The sequence below is a fragment of the Acomys russatus genome, chromosome 22 (genome assembly GCF_903995435.1).
Source record: "Acomys russatus chromosome 22, mAcoRus1.1, whole genome shotgun sequence".
NCBI lineage: Eukaryota > Metazoa > Chordata > Mammalia > Rodentia > Muridae > Acomys > Acomys russatus.
In genome coordinates, this window is record NC_067158.1 from 26,360,621 (window position 1) to 26,382,472 (window position 21,852).

The 21,852-nt window shown below is 41.7% G+C and overlaps 1 protein-coding gene across 1 annotated transcript in view; it reads left to right on the forward strand.

Annotated features, from left to right (window-relative positions):
* Htt (huntingtin) overlaps positions 1-21,852 on the forward strand; it is a 153,563-nt gene that overhangs the window by 33,524 nt on the left and 98,187 nt on the right. The window contains exons 7-19 of the mRNA XM_051165062.1: positions 1,824-1,965; positions 2,740-2,918; positions 5,883-6,090; positions 7,543-7,590; positions 10,652-10,732; positions 11,994-12,334; positions 16,527-16,653; positions 17,071-17,189; positions 18,014-18,125; positions 18,317-18,454; positions 19,187-19,345; positions 19,437-19,534; positions 21,088-21,227. Of these exons, the coding sequence (XP_051021019.1) occupies positions 1,824-1,965; positions 2,740-2,918; positions 5,883-6,090; positions 7,543-7,590; positions 10,652-10,732; positions 11,994-12,334; positions 16,527-16,653; positions 17,071-17,189; positions 18,014-18,125; positions 18,317-18,454; positions 19,187-19,345; positions 19,437-19,534; positions 21,088-21,227 (1,892 nt within the window). The remainder of the gene's footprint in view (positions 1-1,823; positions 1,966-2,739; positions 2,919-5,882; positions 6,091-7,542; positions 7,591-10,651; positions 10,733-11,993; positions 12,335-16,526; positions 16,654-17,070; positions 17,190-18,013; positions 18,126-18,316; positions 18,455-19,186; positions 19,346-19,436; positions 19,535-21,087; positions 21,228-21,852) is intronic.

Sequence of the window (21,852 nt, forward strand, 5' to 3'; positions counted from 1 at the left end):
CATTCTTAAAAATGCCTTTGGTGTGCACATCACTCTTCCTCAGAAGAATGAAATTTTTGTTTTGTTATACAGAACTAGAGGATCCTATCCATACCAAGAAGCAGGGTCCCCGAGGAGGTAGATGTGTGGTGGGAGGAGGAACTCCTGCAAGGAGGCTGCAGTAGGACAGAGAGCATGTCTGGAGAGATGAGGATGAAAGGACTGGGGGATCCTGGTTCTGTACCAAGAGGTGGAGTCTCCATAGAATAGAGTTGGAGCAGGAGGTGACTTACAAGCAGGCTGTCACGGGGCTGGGGCTGAAACCGAGAGATTGTAATAGAAGACAGAAAGGAGAATGAATATTGCATACTGAGCCCTGTGTGGTCACTGAGGGTCTCAGTTAGAAAAAGTGTTTCTAGAGCCTGTGGTGGTGCACACCTGTAATGCTAGCACTTGGGAGGCAGAGACAGGTATCTCTGAGTTCAAGGCCAGCCTGGTCTACAAAGTGAGTCCGGGACAGCCAACGCTAAACAGAAAAACCCTGTCTTGAAAACAAACAACAAAACACAGCAAACAGAACAGGAAGGTTTCTAGGTAAACAAGCTGACATGAAGGAATGGGGGTGGGCTAGAGGGGAGGCCTGAGAGGGTCCTCAGGAAGGAGTAAAGCTGAGTCCCCCTTTTCACAATTTTTATGTGTGTGTTTGTTGCTATTAGCACATCATTGGTTTGGATATCGTGTGTGTGTGTGTGTGTGTGTGTGTGTGTGTGTGTGTGTGTGTGTGTGTGAGAGATAGCAGCAGCAGCAAGCCGTACAAGATATAAAGACACACTTAAAATCAATTACAGCGATCAATATATCACCAGTGGCCATCAAACTGACAATGGCAGGGCTACTGTGGAATGCACTATGAACTTAACAGTTATTTAGACTGTGTGAAAATAATAAGTGAATGAGATAAAGGAGGGAGATAGACAAATGAAAGCACATCAAGAGAAATGAGGTTGAATAAATGAAAGAAGAAAGAGGAGGGGTGAGGAAGAGCACTGTGGGCCTCGGATTTCTTAGGTTGTTCATGTGTGCTGACATGCCTATAGTTGCAGCCTTCCACCCACAGAGGTGCCAGGCTTGTGGGGATATTCTAGCATAGCAGCAGCACTTCCGCGAGGAAGTCTTAGGGCAGATTATTGCTATAGTTTTCTAGTATTTTTTCTTTATTATTGTCAAATTAAAAAAAAATGTATGCAGTATTATTCCAATCTCTGCCCTTGAGTACGAGAGTAAACTTACATACACTGAGACTGCCACTCACAGTGAACAAGTTCCTGATACAGACTTTTACTTTTTTTTCCCCCCAAGACAGGGTTTCTTTGTGTAGCCCTGGCTGTCCTGGACTCACTTTGTAGACCAGGTTGGCCTCATACTCACAGCGATCCACCTGCCTCTGCCTCCCGAGTGCTGGGATTAAAGGTGTGCTCCACTATGCCCAGCTCCTGATGCAGATTTTAAAACATTGGTTGGTGTGTGTGTGCACGCAGGTGTTCGTGTGCATGCACTTATTCCTGTGGGTTCTGGGGGCTGAATTAAAGCCATCAACCTTGGCTACAAATGCCTTTTACTATTTGAACTATCGATATCTCAGCCTACCTAATGCAGTTTATAAAGAAATAAATAGACGACTGGTAGACACTTGCTGACTATCACAGATTTGTGATATTTCCATTCATCTATTAAAAAATGTGTCAGTTCGTCATAGTTTATAACCTACAAGATTTGGAGTTCTGTGAAATGTGTCATAAGCTCCATGGGGGCTTCGGCTTTCATCACTGTGTTTGCTTTCATAGGTTCTGTTGAAAGCTTTCATAGCAAATCTGAAGTCAAGCTCTCCTACTGTCCGACGGACAGCAGCCGGCTCAGCAGTGAGCATCTGCCAGCACTCCAGGAGGACACAGTACTTCTACAATTGGCTCCTAAACGTGCTCCTAGGTAAGAGAGAAAGGGTCCAGAGGCTCAGTCTTAGCATCAGCTCAGTCTTTTAAATTACACTAGCCCTTGGCATTTGCTGCTAAATGTGAATTTTGTAGGAGATGCTGCAAGCCCATAGGTGGTCTTGGCAACTTTTCAGCTGCAGGTATGCTATAGGCCACCCAGCTGGTATATAACCTCATCCACCTTCCTGGTCTGGCCTTCTGTTCAAGAAGTCTGAGGCTATGCTTCAGCACTCTGTGGGTACTCTAGTGGAACTGACATTTTCTCTTTCATTTTTGGCTACTGTCAAAATCAACACCAGCAAATCCTGCTGGAGTGAGCACATAGACTTCTTTGGTTTTTCGAGACAGGGTTTCTCTGTGTAGCCTTGGCTATCCTGGACTCACTTTGTAGACCAGGGTTGCCTCAAACTCACAGTGATCCACCTGCCTCTGCCTCTTGAGTGCTGGGATTAAAGGAGTGCACCACCATGCCCGACCGGGCACATGGACATTTGATAAAACTTTCTGATTTCCAAATATAGCTCCACTTCCTATAAGGGTCTTGACAATCTAAGGACATGCTTTATGCTGCAAAGCTGCTCCTTGATCTGGGTATACACACAGCCTGTGTTTCACAGTCTTGCTTATGTCTCCTCTCCCTCCTTTTGCCTGGCTTACAATAGGGTACTCCTGTAGCTAGCTCGTGTGGCCCCCCGCCCCCCGCCGCCTCGTGTGCTGTGGTTCTCTGAGCAGTGGACTGACTGTTAAACCCTCTTGGTTACCTTTGTAGGTCTGCTGGTTCCCATGGAGGAAGAACACCCCACTGTCCTGATCCTTGGTGTATTGCTCACTTTGAGGTGTTTAGTGCCCTTGCTCCAGCAGCAGGTCAAAGACACAAGCCTAAAAGGCAGCTTTGGCGTAACACGGAAAGAAATGGAAGTCTCTCCTTCCGCAGAGCAGCTTGTCCAGGTAAGGGTGACTCTAACCCAAAAACCACATTGTCTTTGTGTGAAGCACAGAGTTGAGGGTTAATAATGTGCACATGTGGCTGGACTCTTGGGATTGACCTGTAGTTTGTGGCCTCTGTTTGTCAGCCTGGTCATGAGTAAGCTGGTCATGAGTAATACTATGTCAACTATTGCCATTTCTAAGACATAAGGTCACAAAAAGTGCTCATCCATTCAAGTACTGGTTGATGCCCACTGCATACTTGCACCGGGTGGCAATGGAGATGCAGTGGTGAGCCTTGTGGGTAGTCTTTGCTCTGGTCTGGGCAATGTGGTGCACTAAGCATGTGTCAGCAAAAGATCCTTGTGACCAGCAGGAAACTCAGTGCATGCATTTTCATGTATGCATTTGGAAAGAGAAATTGTTTGAAGGTAAATGTTCCCAAAATAAATAAATTCAACAAAAGAGGAAGCCTTGGAGTCCTTTCTAACCAGAAATGTGCTAGGTGCAAGTACACATTGATTGCTGTAAAACATCTATTTATTTATTTATTGGTTTTTCAAGACAGGGTTTCCCTGTGTAGCCCTGGCTGTCCTGGATTTGCTTTGTATACCAGGCTGGCCTCGAACTCACAGAGATCCACCTGCCTCTGCCTCCTGAGTGCTGGGATCAAAGGCGTGTGCCACCACGCCCGGCCAAAACATCTATTTCAAATTGGGAACTTGAAGGACTTCTTGTAGTAAATGTAACTAAAAAGCTGCAGAAAAGTCAGGGCTGGCTGATACATGTACGCTAACAAGGAAGACAGAAGTCCATAAGGAACTGAAGGAAAACCAGCTGGATTACAACAACGCACTTATAATCCAGTTATGAAACAAATATTGAAGTATTTAAAGCAAGTGACATAGTAAAACTCAAAGTTCTTTGACTGTAACCCATGAGACTTTCCCTTTAAGCTGTTCACAGTAGAATGAGATATAGTGGCATATAGCCAAACCCCTAAAACTCAGGAGGTACTGGCAGGTTCAAGTTCAGTTCAAGGTCACCCTCTGCTACATGGAGTTTAAGGCCAGCCTGGGCAACAGGAAAATTCTTGTCTCAACAAAGTAGTAAAGTAGAGCAGGGTGGGGTGGAGTGGGCTAGTACAGGTCTTCACAGTAAAAGAAAACTTTTCTTTCTAAGTAACCACTTTAATAGGCTTTGTAGTGAATAATTTTAAGTATACTTGATATGGGGTCTTTTACATTTTTAGAGTCACTTTCTAGGCAGTGCTACCATCAGAATTGGTGTTACATAGTAGATGTAAGTGTGGGACATGCTCCTTGGAAACGGCGTGTTGCTGGAAGTGTTGGGGTAGAAAGAAGTGAGCTGGGCGTCAGTGTGCCCCTCCTCATTCCAGAGCAGGGCCCACAGGTGCCTTCCACAAGGGCCAGAGAGAGGACAGCCATCTTCTCTGAAGCCCCTCTAGTGTTGTAGTGTGGAAGCCACAGATAGTCCATGAATGTGGCCATCTTCCAGTGAGACTTCATCCACAAAAGCAGACACCAAATCAAGGCACAGCAGTATATGCTTGTGACCCCAGCACTTGGGATGTCAAGAACACGCCTGGCCTATATAGGACATTTAACTGTCCATAGCTACATGATGAGACCAGGTCTCAAAAAAAAAAAGCCAAAATGGGGAGTGAAATGCAAGTGTAAAGCCAGATGTGGCTGTGGCTAGCAGTTTGCCAGTCAGGATGTAGGTGTGTGTGTGCAGGCGACATGAGAAGAGCTAAAGATAAGGCTTAAAGGAAGACTCCTGGGAGGCTTTCACTCTTCATTTTTTATTCTACACCAACTTTGAAAAAAGTAGCATATATCTTTTTCTTTTTTTATGTACATTGCTGTTCGGCCTGCATGTATGTCTGTGTGATGGAGTCAGATCCACTGGAACTTGAGTTACAGACAGTTGTGAGCTGCCCATGTGGGTGCTGGGAATTAAACCTGGCTCCTTTGGAAGAACAGCCTGTGCTCTTAACTGCTGAGCCGTCTCATCCCTGCATTTGTTGCTCTATTTTTATCTTACCAACTAATGCTAAGGTCGGCAAACTTTGCAAAGTAAAAATACAGGATGCCGGTGAATTATGAATTTTATGTAGTGATTTTATAAATATGGTTGAAATTGCAAAATTATATGTTATCTGAAATTGTGATTTAGACCTGTGGACTTTTTTCCCCTTGGTAACATTAAAGAAAAACAAACAAACTCATTGTTTTGTAGTATGGTATAGTATTAAAAACCAAAAAATATTTGACTGACATCTTTAATATTTCTGATTATTTTCTCCCTGGCCTTCAGAGCCTTCTTTCTTTCTTTCTTTCTTTCTTTTTTTTTTTCTTTCTTTCTTTCTTTCTTTCTTTTTGTTGTTTTTGTTTTTTGTTGTTTGAGACAGGGTTTCTCTGTGTAGCTGTAGCTGTCCTGGACTCACTTGGTAGACCAGGCTGGCCTTGAACTCATAGTGATCTGCCTGCCTCTACCTCCCCAAGTGCTGGGATTAAAGGCCTGCACCACCACACCCGGCCCAGAACCATGTTTCTGATGGTTGGATGTCCCCACTTGTTCCACAGCAGTGTCCATTGGATTAGTCTCTTTCCTAGTCATTACTTTTGGAAAAATGAGGAGCCTGAGTTTGCATACTGCTGTCCTAGAGGACATGCTCTAGGTATTTCCTTCCTTCATTTGTTTGTTTGTTTGTTTTTTGTTTTTTTTTTTTTTGAGGCAGGGTTTTTCTGTCTAGGTATTTCCAATGAGTTAATATAAATGAGAAAAAAAATCAAGGGAATTCAGAAAATAGCATGGACAATAATGACCCTACCTGTAGAAGTAAGTGACAGAAGTCTTTAGAGGGAAAAATTAAGGCTCAGCTTTGCCAACAAAGGCCAGAAAAAATAAAGTGAAACCTGGGATTTAAACACAACTGAAGACCTGTGTTTCTGCTCCTAGGTTTATGAACTGACTTTGCATCACACGCAGCACCAAGACCACAATGTGGTGACAGGAGCCCTGGAGCTCTTGCAGCAGCTGTTCCGCACTCCTCCACCTGAGCTGCTGCAAGCACTGACTACACCAGGTGGTCTTCTTGGGCAGCTCACTTTGGTTCAAGAGGAGGCGGGGGGCCGAGGCCGCAGTGGGAGCATCGTGGAACTTTTAGGTACGGTCTCAGCAGGGTCTTCTAACCAGCTGTGCAGTAATGCATGTTTCCTTTTGCTGCTTTATGGGGCTGTGCTGTGCTGAGCTATAAATTCTTAATTCCTTGCCTAAACTTCTTTTGCAAATAAATGTACAGTTTAGAAAGGTAGATGACAGAATGAGGCCACATCTTAAAAGCCAGGTTTCCTGATTTTCTGGCTTGTCACCTCCATTTCGGGTGCAGTGAAGTAGAAATATTAGGCAAAGTATTTCCAGGAATCTCATGTTTGAATATCAGGGATTAACCTTTAAAAAAAATTTATTTATTATTTATACAGTATTCAGCCCACATGTGTGGCTGCCTACCACAAGAAGGCACCAGATCTCATTACAGGTAGTTGTAAGCCACCATGTGGTTGCCGGGAATTGAACTTCGGACCTTAGAAAGAGCAGACAGTGCTCTTAACCTCTGAGCCATCTCTCCAGCCCTCAGGGATAAATCTTTAGGGATGGATTTCTATGCGCTTTTTTGGGGATGGGGTGGGGGCGTTTAGTGTTCTTTTTCTCCTTGGATCCTGACTTTAGAGAGCCCCTTCCATTCTTGATCTTGAAGACGCCTTCCTAACCTGGTTTCTGTTTTTGTTTTGTTTTGTTTGTTTTTGAGACAGGGTTTCTCTGTGTAGCCTTGGCTGTCCTGGACTCACTTGTAGACCAGGCTGTCCTTGAATTGACAGTGACCCACCTGCCTCTGCCTCCCGAGTGCTAGGATTACAGGTGTGTACCACTGTGCCCTGCTGTCTCTTCTTGATGCGCAAAGAGTTTGAGCCCTAGAGTAGGCAGTGGCCCCTGCTGTGTCTGACATAGGCTACCCTTGCATGGGGGCACAGATGGGAATCTGGGCATGCCAGCCTCCAGAAGTCACCTGACATTTAGCAGGCTTTGACAAATTTTGCTGACCCTGGCTTGCACATTGAGGACCCAGATTTGCTGTAGCTACAAATTAGAGACTGTTTGCCTGGGAAATCTGATTATGGCTTTGTGGGCTTAAAATTTTGTCTGGATTCTGAGCAGAAAATGTTTTTTCTGCTGTCCTTGTCATTAAAGAATTCTTAGCTTGTCATATGACCAACGCACAGAAATGCACATCTCTATTACCTGTTTCCAGTGACAGTGTATGTCTGACCACTGGTTGTCAAAATAATATGAAATCTCACAGTTTAATTTAGCTTTTAAAGTGCAAATTATGTGAGCTTTGTTGTCATTTTAGTCATGTCTTTAGAACTATGTATTTGAACGTGAGTGTAATTTTCACATTTTTAGTGTGACACTATGGTGTTTAAACATGCCATAGGGAAGTATGTCTATATTCCCCCTGTTTTAGGATTTGAGCCAAGCTTTTTGAGGGTTTTCACATTCCTTGCAGAGTTTAGCAGCTTGTTACCTTACTTTCTTCTGCACTTTCTGTGATTTACAGCTGGAGGGGGTTCCTCATGCAGCCCTGTTCTCTCAAGAAAGCAAAAAGGTGATTATCTCAAAATCTGAGTCTTGTCTTGAATTGAACTGCTGTTTCTGTTTGCATAATGCATTAGACTCTGCTTTTATTTCCTCCTAGGAGGGTAAGGGGGTGGGTATGAGAATACTGCTGGAATCTGAAGTTTCATGTGGTTTAAAAATTGTTTATATCAGAATTATTTATCTTAATTTCTAATGTTTGCAGGCAAAGGTCAGCAAATTTTCTATAAGGGACCAGAGAGTAAATATTTTAACCTTGAAGGCTATCGGCTCTTACAGGTGTTTCCATGTGTTTTAACCCCCAAAGAACAATGATAAAATAGGTGAACAGCTGGGCCTGGCTGTTTAGTGAAGTCTGAAAGATGCAGGTGTGCCTAGCACTGCTTTAGAGAGTGTACCACTGAGCTTTATAAAGGTGACTTCTCTTCTTAAGGAATTTTATTGTTAGATTATTAAATAGCTTATTTGATTTGGTTCCTCAGTTTATTTGTGCCTGGTTATCAATTTTCAGCCATATTTAACTTCTTGCTTGTATATTTCCTGACCTATTTCTGATATGACTTGATAGCTTTATACATGGTCACCTTGCAGCAGCAGAAGCAGCAATTTTCTTTTACATTATGGATTTCCATGGGAAAGAATTGCTGTCATTTTTATTTTAAAATCTTAAAAGATGAATTTGTTTTCTGTCATAATTTGAGCATTTGAGACTTAAAACCTAGTATTATTTGCCATATTAAATGAGGGTTTTAAATTTTTGTTTTTTTCTTTTTTAAAGTTTTGAGACAGTGCCTAGTGCTAGCTGGCCTTGAAATCAAAATCTCCTTGTCTCTACTTCCCAGGTGCTGGGATGACAGTGCATTTCACTTTTGAATAAATCTTAACAGGAATAACATTCTAGTCTCCATTGAATTGAGGAAGCATTTCCTTGAAGAATTTGGGAGCTAGCTGTCATAGTTTACACCTGGAGGCTGAGGCAGGAGTCCTTTGGCCTATATGACAGGACCTTGCCTCTTAAAAAGAAGGCAGAATGTTTGAACCATCATAGTATGAGACACTTTTAGAAAGCTCTGCAAATGATTAAAGGCCAGAAGAATTCTAAGAAATGTTACTCTCTATTTTTGACCTACAGAAATCTGTGGACACTTTGTAAAATCACTCTGGTAACTTATTCCATAGTCATTTTGTCTAAAGATGATGACAAGTGATATTATTGAGAAGAATTCTCCTCCCTACTGTTTCCTCAGTCTTTTGATCATTTTTTATTTAGGTCAGTGGTTTTAAAACTTTGTTTGTTATAATGAATATTTTTTTCAAGTGTTGTATGGCTAGTTTTGTGTCAACTTGACACAAGGTAGAGTCATTTTGGAAGAAGGAACCCCAGCTGAGAAAATGCCTTCACTAGATAGGCCTGTGGGCAAGTCTGTGGTGCATTTTCTTGACAGATGATCTAGAAAGGTCCAACCCACTCTAGGTAATGCCACCCATGGGCTAATGGTACTGTTTGCTATAAGAAAGCAAACTGAGCAAGCCAGGAAAAACATTTCTCCAAAGCTTCTGCTTCTGTTACTGCCTTCAGGTTCCTGACCTGATTTCCCTCAGTTTTCCCCCAGGTTACTTTTGGTCATGGTGTTTTATTACAGCCATGGAAACTCTAATTAAGACAAGTTTAACCTACGAGATACAAGGCAGTCTTGTGGAGCACTCAGGCTTAGCTGAGGCCAGGACTGGCCAGGAGTCTCTTTTCTGGTAGTGGCCTTCCTTGCTTTTCTTCAGGTAATCCGTTCCGGGGAACTTCTTCCAGAACATAGTCATCAGCCACTGATTTGGAGGGTAGAAACTACTTCTTTAAGATCCAAATTCGTGCTTCTTGAGTTTTATTGGCTTTCTTGAACTACATGTTCTGTTAAGGAAAGGCTCTGTGACTATTTATGTTGAGCTGCTACGCAGATTTTTCATAATTTGTACTCTCTTAACCAATTAGCTTTTGCCTTTAATGTTATATCATATAATTTATGGAAATTATCACAATTACTCCTTAAAGTTACATTAGAAGCTAGTAGCTGTATAGTGCCTGTTTTAGTTTTCCTCAATGTGACAAAATACCTGATATAAACAACTTGGGGGGGAGAGATTTATTCATGGCCACTGTTTCAGAGGTCTTGGTCCATCATGGCAGAGAAGGTGTGGCAGAGCAGCTCATCTGACTGCAGCCAGAAAGCAGGGGCCTGCTCACCTGAGCTGGTTGGCTGCTGCTTTCTTAATTTTTTACTTCAACATGTGAGCAGTGCTAGCCACACTGAGCACCAATCTTCCCTCTTAGTTTCCTCTCTGGAAATGCCTTAGGTGTTTCTCAGTGCATTCAGCTGACATGATAAAACTGTAATAGTGTGCTTAATGATGTTTGTATGTGGTATAGCTGTAAAGACAGTAAGTCTGGTTTTTCCTCCTAATATCACTTTAAACATAAACTATAATGTTTAAAAAAATTTTTTACAAGAAAATATCTTGTCCTTTCAGATTCTTATCTATAGTCTAGAATATAAAAAGATAATAAAATGTAAACAACTTATTTATATATAAGAGTTTGATATCCATTTCTTATTTGTCATTGGAGATAGAACATGGGCTGATAGAATTGGACCTTTTCAGCCATTAGCTACTCATTCATTTATTAAATAATAATAAATTATTTAACTGTAACAGTAATCTAAATCAATAAAAATTATTTTGTGGCTTCTGCCTCTAGTTCTCTATAGACTTACTGATTTTACAGTTTTCTAAAGTTACTCTCTTCATTCTTTAACATTGTAGTAATATAAAATACATGATGGGTAAATTGGGTGACGATAAATTAAACCTGCTTGTGATTTGCAATTACAGAGTCTCACTATGTAGCCTTAGTTGGACTAAAACTTGCTTTGTAGACTAGGCTGTCTTCAAACTTAGAGAGATTGATATGCTTTCTACCTCCTGAGTGCTGGGACTAAAAATGTATACCACCATGCCTGACTACTTATTTGACTGTTATTTTTAGCAAAATTAAAAAGGAATATTGTATTATTTACTAGGCAAAGTGCTTTTAGGAGAAGAAGAAGCCTTGGAAGATGATTCGGAGTCCAGGTCAGATGTCAGCAGCTCAGCCTTTGCAGGTATTTATGGTCATCATCGTGAGCTGCCAGAGTCAGCCTCCACTTCCTATCTGCTATCTCATGCCTCTTTTAGCACCTCAGCCTGCACACAGGGTTGCAGGGCAGGGGTGACCTGATCAAAAAGTACCTTTTATAATGTTCACTCTAAATGTGTGCGGCGGTGCTCTTCTTGTTTAGGATATTCAAAATCTGGTTTCTAATCCTTGAGTTTCTCTTTTTGGAAGGGGATGATGGGTAGAGTTGTCTCATGAACTAGGTGGGTTATGATCAGGACAGTGGGCTGAAGAACTGTCTGTGGACAAATTAACTTCAAAGAATATATTTTTGTTTGCAAATTGTATGTAACATTATTTGTGTACTTTAAAAATAGGTTTTTTTGGTTTGGTTTGGTTTGCAGCAGCTTTGGTTATGTTTACTTTTAGGTAAATAAGAGGAAAATGTGAATGATGTCAGTGGACTTTTCCCCTGCTTACCAGTTAAAAATGTCATCAGAACAAAAATTATGGCCTGCCTAGACTTGTATAAAACTCAAATGCCTGTGGCCCAGTTGCCTTCATCAAGGGCTCACACCTTGTTCATGTTTTTGAAGTGATTTTGTTTTCATATTTCATAAAACAAACCATGCAATCAGCTTTCTAAAAGCGCACACTTTTATTATTATAATCTCCCTGTTCCCAACCATCAGCACCTTTCATTTCCTCCAATGCAAATCAACCACTTTCTTTTTGCAAACATTTAAGGGTAAATAGACGTTAAGTATTGGACACTACTGCTACAAAATGGCCACGGAAATGATTTTGGTCTTACATAGTATTTGTAAGTGGGAATTTCAGAATTAAACTAGGAAAATGTGGAGTGTGCTTACCCTACAGGAGGCTAGGACTGCAGTGGAGGGGGACAGGACTTGGAAGAAGGCAAGCCCCTCCTGAAGGCGTGATACCGTCACTGTTGTTCTCTTGTTGCCTGTTAGAGTTCCTGGGAGTTTCCTTGTGTCCCTGCCACAGCTGCCTCTGAGTTACACACATTCTATGTGTGAGTTTAGAATTGCATAAGAACTTGAACTTGGGTTTTATGATGGAACATATTTGAGACAGTTCACAGCCATAAAGAATCTGCTTGTTCCAACCAGCTTCGCTGTGCTCCAAGCTGTTTCATAGTTAGAATGTTCAATACGGTGAACTTTTTGTCACTTTACATACCTTTGAGTCCTAGCTACTGTTTCCTCTGGCTGTTTGACAAATGAGTTTCTCTGTGTCTCTAGCCTCTGTGAAGAGTGAGATTGGTGGAGAGCTCGCTGCTTCTTCGGGTGTTTCCACTCCTGGTTCTGTAGGTCACGACATCATCACTGAGCAGCCTCGGTCGCAGCACACACTTCAAGCAGACTCTGTGGATTTGTCGGGCTGCGACTTGACCAGTGCTGCTACTGATGGGGATGAGGAGGACATCTTGAGCCACAGCTCCAGCCAGTTCAGTGCTGTCCCGTCTGACCCTGCCATGGACCTGAATGATGGGACCCAGGCCTCCTCACCCATCAGTGACAGCTCTCAGACCACCACTGAAGGGCCTGACTCAGCTGTGACTCCATCTGACAGTTCTGAAATTGTGAGTGGGTTGAGGATGCCATGGTTCTTTTGTGTTGGGCCCTTTTCTTTTCCTGAGTTTATTCTTGGTTGTCCACACTTGGACCCTCCTGCTCATTTTTCTGTATTACTCCACATAATATAGAAGTGTAAAAGCTGCCAGCTCAAATGGTTAACAAAGAACTTGGCCTTGTTTGATGCCTTCCCTGAAGAAAGTGCCTAGTTTCTTTTGTATTGAGCCATGGAGATTAAAGTCAGGTTAATTACATCACCTTGTACACTTGACATATCTTTAATACCTGGTTGGACCTGGTTGAACAACTACTTAAAATTTTCAAGAGCTTGAAAGTGTCTGTGGTCTTAATGAACTGTGATTAGTAATATTAATATTTTATATTATTTTTAGCATTTTTGGACCTTTCAGTGTGCTTACATCACATTCCATTTTATAGTAGCACATATTTCTGTTCCTATGATGTCTGAGTTCATGGACAAGAATCACTTCAAAGATTTTAGAATCAGAAAATTTGGTGCAAGTGTGTGCTGAATTGTGATGGGTTTTGTTGTTGTGCTGTTTTGTTTTGTTAAATGCTTGTTTGTTGGTTTGTTTTTGTTTTGTATTTCTGAAACAGGATCTTAGCCCAGGCTAGCCTTAAATTTGAGGTCTGCCTGCTTTAGCTTTGGACTGTTGGGAGTGGTGGCATGAACCACATTGGCCCGTATTCTGAATAGCTTTTTTCTTCTCCTCATCCTCTTTCTGTTCTGTAGCAACATAACAAAATCATCCCATTCATCATACCTACAGTTCAGTGGTATTGACTACACGTTTAAACAGTGTGGTGTAGGCATCACCATACACCCACATTAAGGCTTCATCTTCTGAAACCTTGCCCCTGTAAAGACTTGTGAACCGTTGGTCTGTTTTTTGTAATACAAGTTTGATGACTGTAGTTTCCTCATGCAGTATGTTTATCATTTACTATTTACTTATTTATTTTTCTGTGACTTAAAATAATGCTCTCCATGTAGCATGTGTGAGAATTCCCCCTCCCCCCATTTTTCTCAAGGGTCGAATAACATTCCATTGTATGGGTAGACCACATTTTGCTTATCCTTCCATCTGTCGGTGAACATTTGGGTTACCTTCCCATTTCAATGATTATGAATAGTGGCGCTGTGAAGATCAGTCTACAAAATGTCTTTAAGACCCTGATTTAAATTCTTTTGGATATACAATTAAAAGTGAAATAATTTTTATATCCAATTTAAATGTATACAATTAAATATTTACCTACTGTAGAATATGTTTTATTAAGAGTATAGCAGGATATTTTGACCTGCCTCTAAATTTTATTTTGTATCTGGAATTTCTGAAATATAAATGAGATACTAGAATGGATACACAAACACTGAATTCAAGTCAGAAATGAGTATGTGTTCTGACCACAGGAGCTGGGGAGCTGGGGAGATGGCTCCAGTAAGTTCCTTTCACACAAGCATGAGTTTACCTCCTCAGTACTTGTGTTCAAAGCTGGGCTTTGTGACCAGAGACTTGTCATCCCAGCTCTGGGAAGGTAGAGACGAGGGCTTGCTGGCTAGCTAGTCTCTCCTAAATGGGTGAGCTCCAGGTTCACTGAGAGACCTTGAATCAAAAGTAGAGAACAACCTAGGAGGATGCCCACCATTGACCTCTGACCTCCACATTCATTCATTCTTATAAATATGCATGAACATCTATATACCCACTGTTCTTGTGTTCTCTCTCCCTCTCCTTGTCTCACAGCCACACAAAATTTGACTGCAGATCTGACCTGGTTCTGCCCCTCTAGGTAGCCAATAGATATTTCTTATGACAACATCAAGACTTATCACGTCACCTGCTGAGCAGTTACTCTGTTAGGAGAGGCGGGTAAACCAACTGAAGAGAAGACAGTACAGGAAATTTATTTTTAGTTGCCTTTGTTATTAGATTGTCTTTTGTTGAAAAATTTGGAATGTGTTTTTCATGATGAAGAAAAGTTACTTGTATGTTGTATGTATGTGTGTGTGCATATGAGTGTACAGGCCTGCATCTATATGCATGCACAAGAGGCGGCAGAGCAGCTTCTCAGGTACCTTCCTCTATCACTTTCTGCCTTATTGCCCTGAGGCGCTGGGTCTCTCAGTGAACTAGAAGCTCACACTTTTGGTTAGGCTCGTTGGCCAATGAGGTTACAGGACCTACCTATCTCTTCCCATCTCTGACCCCAGTGCTGGGGTTTATAGGCCTGTGCAACCATGCCTGGATCTTCACATGTGTTCTGGGGTTTTGAACTCAGGTCCTGATGATTGCAGAACAAGCACTCTTACTCACTTAGCTATCAGCCCCAGTGCACCTTATTTTTTGAGACAGGATCTCATATCAAACCTAGGGATTGCCTTTTTGGCTAGACCGGCTGGTCAGCAAACTTTTGACGCTCTTCATCCCAACTCCGAGAGCTGGCATGGCAGATGCACACTCTAACGTCCGGCATGCTTGTACAGTGAGCACTTCATCCACGGAGCCCTTTCCCCAGCTTCTGTTGCTCAGTCGTTCAGGTGAATTGCACAAGAGGTTTCAAATGGATGTGAAGCATTTTCCAATATGGAATTGTTGATACAGAAATATAGCTCTCAACTCAAGGGGAGAAGAGTAAGTTTATTCTGAAGCCAAATATTAGTGACTGTGGTCCAAGAATACAGATTTAGGTTACTCTAGTTTCTGTGTTCCAGTGTGGTGACAGCTTGGTGAAGTTTTGATTACAAAGGAAAGAAAGTGAGAAAGAAAGAGGAAGGAAGGAAGACATGGATAAATCAAGACATTCATAAATCAAGACATTTCAAATACTTTGGCAGGTATCTCAGATAGGTAGGTTATAGTAAAGTGTGGGAGGGGGGCTCTCAATTAATGGAAACTAGGATTCTGTTTGTACATTCTAAATGATTTCTTAAGAGTTAAAAGGTTTTAGGTCAGTTGGGCATGGGGGCATACACCTTTAATCATAGCACTCAGAAGCAGAGGCAATATTTTTGAGTTTTGAGACCAGCCTGGTCTACAGAGAGAGTTTCAGGACAGCCAGGGCTACACAAAGAAACCCTTTCTCAAAATAGAACCAACCAAACAAACAAACAAAAAATATTTTTAGGCCGCATATAGAAGATAATAAATGGCCATCGAGAGGGTTAAAGATGCCCTAAGATACTTTGGCTCTAGGCGGCAATGTCATCTTTTCTCCACATTCTTGAGTTCTCATTTGATCTTTCCAGGACCTTTTCACCATAGAATCTGTCCCAGGTTTATGACTAGACATAGGAAATATTTATAAAGTTAGTGGAGATAACTTATTGTTAGATTCTTGTCACCAAAAGCCTTGTCTTCATTTCCAACTGGTTATTAGTTCTTTGAGAATACCGTGCATGCATTTTGATAATGTTTACCTCTCATCTCTCTGTGTAACTCCTCCCAGGTCTACTGCCTACCTCACTTTCCACCCTCATAGTTTGTTTTTGTTTCGTTTTGTTTTGAAGACTTTTTTTTTTTAATATCAAAAAGAAGTTTACAGACTGAAATTTCTTTAGCATTTCTAGAGCTACTAGGACAGCCAAAGCTACACAAGAGAAACCCTGTCTGGAAAACAAAAACAAAAACAAACAAACACACAAAAAACAGAATGCCTAGATCTAGAAAAGCTTGTGTGTGACCTTTTCCTGGGGAGACAAACAAATACCTGTTTGATAGGACACCAGTGACCAAAGTAATCATTCCACCTAAGTCTAATTTCATGCACCAGTAAGTTCAATTGGCACTGCTTAAAAGGAGCATAAAATAAGAGCATGGGCAGCTTATAGGCATCTACACCACTGAAGCATATGTTAACCTAGCTATCATTAACCACTTACGTATTCTTAGGAATGAACAGGGTTCCACAAGCCTACCCCCAAAATGTTAATTGCCTATCTTGTGCCTGGTGTAGGCAGTCATCCTGCCTAGATAGCATTCCACCGCAGTGGTGAAGAGCTCTGGCTTGTTGCTCTTACACTGCGTTGACCTATGGGCATCGAGTAAGTGTGTTCTGTATGTGCCAGTGATGCCACATGGTCTCTGCATTCTGTGTGCATAAACTGCTCGGCTCTGCTGGTGGCTTTTCCTTCGTGTGGAAGGGCTTGTGCCTGACAATTCCCTTTTATCTGTACAGGTGTTAGATGGTGCGGACAGCCAGTATTTAGGCATGCAGCTAGGACAGCCACAGGAGGAAGACGAGGAGGAGGCTGCAGGCATTCTTTCTGGTGAAGTCTCAGATGTTTTCAGAAACTCTTCTCTGGGTATGTTCACTTTATATGATGGGAATGTTTTCAGTTTTAGACATCTTTATCTTTTTCTTTGTTTGGTTTTGTTTGTTATTTTCTCCAGACAGGGCTTCTCTGTGTAGTCCATGATGTTCTGGAACTCACTCTGTAGACCAGGCTGGCCTCCGACTTGGAAATTTGCCTGCCTCTACCTCCCGAGTACTGGGATTAAAGGCATGTGTCACCTCTACCTGGCAGATATTACTTATATTTATTTCTAAGAATAAACCTTTTGGTATCATTATTTTTTGAGTTGTGAATAGCAGCTGAAAATGGCAGTTTAGGTATAACCAGACTTTGATTTAAATCTGGTACCTTCATGTTATGTCTATGTAAATATATACGTATTTTAATTGGAAATTTGTCACCTAATTACGATTTTTATTTTTAAAGCCCTTCAACAGGCACACTTACTGGAAAGAATGGGTCATAGCAGGCAACCTTCTGACAGCAGTATAGATAAGTTTGTATCAAGAGATGAGGTTGCTGAAGCCAGTGACCCAGAAAGCAAGGTGAGCTACATAGGCAGGAGTTAGCTTGTGCGTGAGGGGTTGGACTTTCCCTGGCTTTTGCCACTCTCCTTTGTTCCTGTCCCAGCTCTGGGCTTACTTCTTTCCCCTAGAAACACTTAACAGTTGCATCAGTTCTGCCTGTACTGCAGCATCCTCCCTTGCACAGATGTACCTCATGCTGAGCCCTATCCTGCCTGGTAGCCTCTATTATCACTTGAGGCTAGTGCAGAGCTTTGCAGCAGTTCTTGGGTTTGTTCACTCAATGGTCTAAAATCTCTGTCTTTGTTGTTTGCTTTACATGCATATTTGCTGTATTTACAGTTAACTTTAAATTCCTTGAGGTCAGGAATACATTTTGTCATTTTCTTCCATCAGTAAGATGGCATCCTTTGAGAGTGCCCTCTAGGTATCATTCCAACCTGTGGGCTTCTCTGGCCTTTTCTTTTGCCTGGTATCTTTTTGTTTGTGGTGTTGTTTGTTTTGTTTTGTTTTTTAGACAGGGTCTCACTATATAACCTTGGCTGGCCTGGAACTCATAGTTTCTAGTAGACACTTGTAGCTGTCAATGTGAACAACATTTTCTGAATGCTGTGTTTTTAGCACATTCCTGCCCAGTGCACCTTCTCCATACTAAATTTGTCTCTTGCCACAGCCCTACAGCCCTGGGTTTTAGGGTTCCAACTATAGGGTTTGTTTGTTTGTTTTGTTTTTGTTTTTTGAGATCAGGCATGGAGGTGGCTAAGTATAGCCCTCTGTCCCTAGGACCCTGATGTGGTTCATTTTGTTGACTGAACTAGTGAATCAAATGTTTACTTCTGTTCTAGCCTCGCCGAATCAAAGGTGATATAGGACAGCCTAACGATGATGATTCTGCTCCTCTGGTCCATTGTGTCCGTCTTTTATCTGCTTCCTTTTTGTTAACTGGGGAAAGGAAAGGTAAGCACAGCAGAGCAGGTGCAGTCGAGGGTATAGTTACCAGTTCAGAAGGCATTTTGTTGGTCCTCTGGCATCTTATTATTGGGGTGAACTTTACGTTCCATTAGTGGGTAACAGAGGGAGGGAATGAGAGGGGTCAGTTTTGTTTCTTGGAAAAGGCTAAAGGGGCCTGAGTGGTTGTTCATTTGCAGCACTGGTTCCAGACAGAGACGTGAGGGTCAGCGTGAAGGCCCTGGCTCTCAGCTGTATTGGTGCAGCTGTGTCCCTTCATCCAGAATCCTTCTTCAGCAAATTATATAAAGTACCTCTTGACACCATGGGAAGTGCCGGTATGTTGAAAGTTCACTGCTTCCTCTTAATTAATCAATACTTAAGCTATCTCATGGTCTTGTCTTCTTTTGTCTTAGTGTAGTCAGTGTTTCCAGTAGCTTATGTGTTTTAGCTGTGTTAGAGCTCTCCAGATGTGCACATGCTCATGTTCTTAGTCTCATGATTACATGCTATGTGTGCACTTTCCATACACATGACCACATAAGTTATAAAGTAGAAATCTAGAAATGTAAGAGCCATTTATACACAAGCTTCATTGTTTAATTGCTCTGTGTCACATTCACCTGGCCAGGCATCCACACTGAGACTGACAGGCTGCAACAGCACCACACCCTGTCTCCTGTTGCACACGCTTATTGTGGAATGGAAAATGTCTTCCATGTTCCTTCCTCCTTTGAGTGACAAGGCAAACCTGTGTTATTAAGTTTAAAGTTAATAAATATATGTAGATAGATTGTTTCTAATCTTTATTTTCAAATGAAATCTCTAAAGTTTGATTTTAATCTGACAGCCTGGAATCATGACTTAGAGATTCTGACGTAGTAAGATGACTGCAGTGTGATGAATCTAGAACTTGTAAACTCCAGATAGCTTTTATACTCAGGAAATTACAGTCCAGTCCTTTGCAGATGTAAAATGCTCCCTTTTCTTCCTTTTCTGAGAATGAAGCTTTATTTGTAGTATAAATTTGATGGTGGAGAAGGTACAGGCTGGGCCATTTGTGTCCACAGAGGAGCAGTATGTCTCCGACATCTTGAACTACATCGATCATGGAGACCCACAGGTCCGAGGAGCTACTGCCATTCTCTGTGGGACCCTTGTCTGCTCCATCCTCAGCAGGTCCCGCCTCCGTGTTGGTGACTGGCTGGGCACCATCAGAACCCTGACAGGTAACGGACAGTTTGTTCTACTGTCTTTTCTGGGTCCTGTTCCCAGGTTCTTGTTTGTATAGAGACGTTTCTTGCTCATTCTTCTGGTTAGGAAATACATTTTCTCTGGTGGACTGCATTCCTTTGCTGCAGAAAACCTTGAAGGATGAATCTTCTGTTACTTGCAAGTTGGCTTGTACAGCTGTGAGGGTGAGTACAGTGTTTTACATAAGTGGTTCCTTGACTTAGCGAGCTTGCCATAGATACAGTTACATTTGGAGCTTAATAGGTCACATTTCCATAAGCTGTAAATAGTAATTTTCAGGGACTGCCATCCAGCTTTAGAAAAACATTGCCATAATATTAAAATTTAATAAACTTTTAGTTTTAATTCTTGGAATCTTTAATTTTAAACATTCTTTTCCCAAAAGAGAATGCTTAGGAATATACCTTGCTATTATCAAATGCAAAATTTGTTTTTTAAAGTACTGTCTTAAGATAGTAGAGTGTTGAGCTGCAGTGAAATTATGGGCATTGTTTAACTGGCCTCAGTGTTTGAGTCTTCTCTTAAAAGAGCCTTGGTTCCTCAAGTGAGTAACGTGGAACATTTTCTGTCATCTGACTAATAAGTCACACTTGGCTATTCAATAGCAGAAAGTTTAACCAGAGAAAATTAAAACAAAAGCACAGGAAGGAGAATGTTGTCCCTTTTATTTATTTATTTTTGTTTTGTTTTTTTTTGAGACAGGGTTTCTCTATGTAGCCTTGGCTGTCCTGGACTCACTTTGTAGACTAGGCTGGCCTCAAACTCACAGAGATCCACCTGCCTCTGCCTCCTGAGTGCTGGGATTAAAGGCATGTGCCACCACCGCCTGGCAAGAATATCGTCCTTTTTTAAAATTTAATGACCTCAAAGTAATGTTTTCCAATTTTTAAAAGATTTTTAGTGTGTGTGTGTGTGTGTGTGTGTGTGTGTGTGTGTGTGTGTGTGTGTGTGAGACAGTGTGACATTGTGACTTTGTGTGTGAGGACAGTAGCAACAGAGGCCAGAAGAGGGCACTGGATTCCCTGGAACTAGAATTATAGTTGGTTATCTTATGTGGATGCTGGTAACCAAACTCAGGTCCTCCAAAAGAGCAGTAGGCAGTTTTAACCAATGAGCCATCTTTCCAGCCCCCAGTACCTATTCCCCCCCCCCCCTTTTTTTAAAACTTAAGTTTCAGTCAGTTGTATCTTTTGAGCAAAGGAGGTATGCAGTGATAGCACAGGTGTTAATACTGGTAGGCAGACTACGTCTGTCATCCATATATAGGATAATTACAGAATCATACCCTTAGGCTCTGAGCCCTCAGAGGCAATAACAGTACAAGATCCACTTTGTTACCTTGAACATCAAATGAATCCAGTAACATCCAAGATATTTCTTGATATGGGTCTCTTGTGCTTGTCCTGGGCCTGAGATTTCTTTTCATATGTTGGTAGGACTGTTTACATCATCTCCCTTGTAAACTGGTGATTAGTGTTCTGAGATTGTGGCTTAGGAGTCGGGGGAAGTAATGGGAGGCAGGAAGAAACAAAAGTTAGGTGTAATGGGCACATTTACACAGTAAGATAAAGCTGTATCTTGAATACTTCTGGGAACGTGTAGCATTCTTGTTGCTGCTTAAAAATAGAACAGCACAATACAGGTGCATGCATAGGAGTGCTGTCTTCATATGAGATGTCTGATTGTGGTACCTTCTATCTTGGGCTGCGGTTTTTAGTACTGCATCCTGAGTCTTTGCAATAGCAGCTACAGTGACTTGGGATTACAACTGCTCATCGACATGCTGCCTCTGAAGAACAGCTCCTACTGGCTGGTGAGGACTGAGCTGCTCGAAACGCTTGCAGAGATTGATTTCAGGTGAGGGAGCCAAGTGCAGATTCAGAAGTTCACATTACAAACTGAAACTGGCTGAAGATGTGATAGTTCACAGTACTTATTGTTGAACTCTGAGCTTAGAGATTTTGATATTGGAACTAGGATAGATTTTTCTGTTTGTCTTGGTTTTCTAGATGGTGGGGATTTAAAAAAACATTTAGTTTTATTATTTTTAATTATGTGTAAATATGTGTGTTTGTATTTGGGCATATAGGTATGTGCACATGAAGGCAGGTACCTGAGAAGGCTAGAGGTGTCCCATCCTCTGGAGCAGAGTTAGATGGTTTAAAGCTTCCTGCGTGGTTGCTGAGGACTGAACTCTGGTTCTCTGGAAGAGTAGAACTTGTTCTAGCTGAGCCGTCTTTCTAGCTCCCTTGATTTTTTTAAAAACCATTTTTTCAAAAATTTTTGTTTGTTTTTTGTTTTTAATGTACTTACCTTTTATTCTGATTTAAGGGAGATAACTGAATAGTATTTTGCTACAGTTAAAAACAAACAAACAAACAACTTGAGCAGCTGGGCGAGGTGGTACAGGCTTGTAATCCCAGCATTTGGGAGGCAGAGGCAAGCAGATCTTTGTGTTTTCCAGGCTAGCCTCGTCTACAAA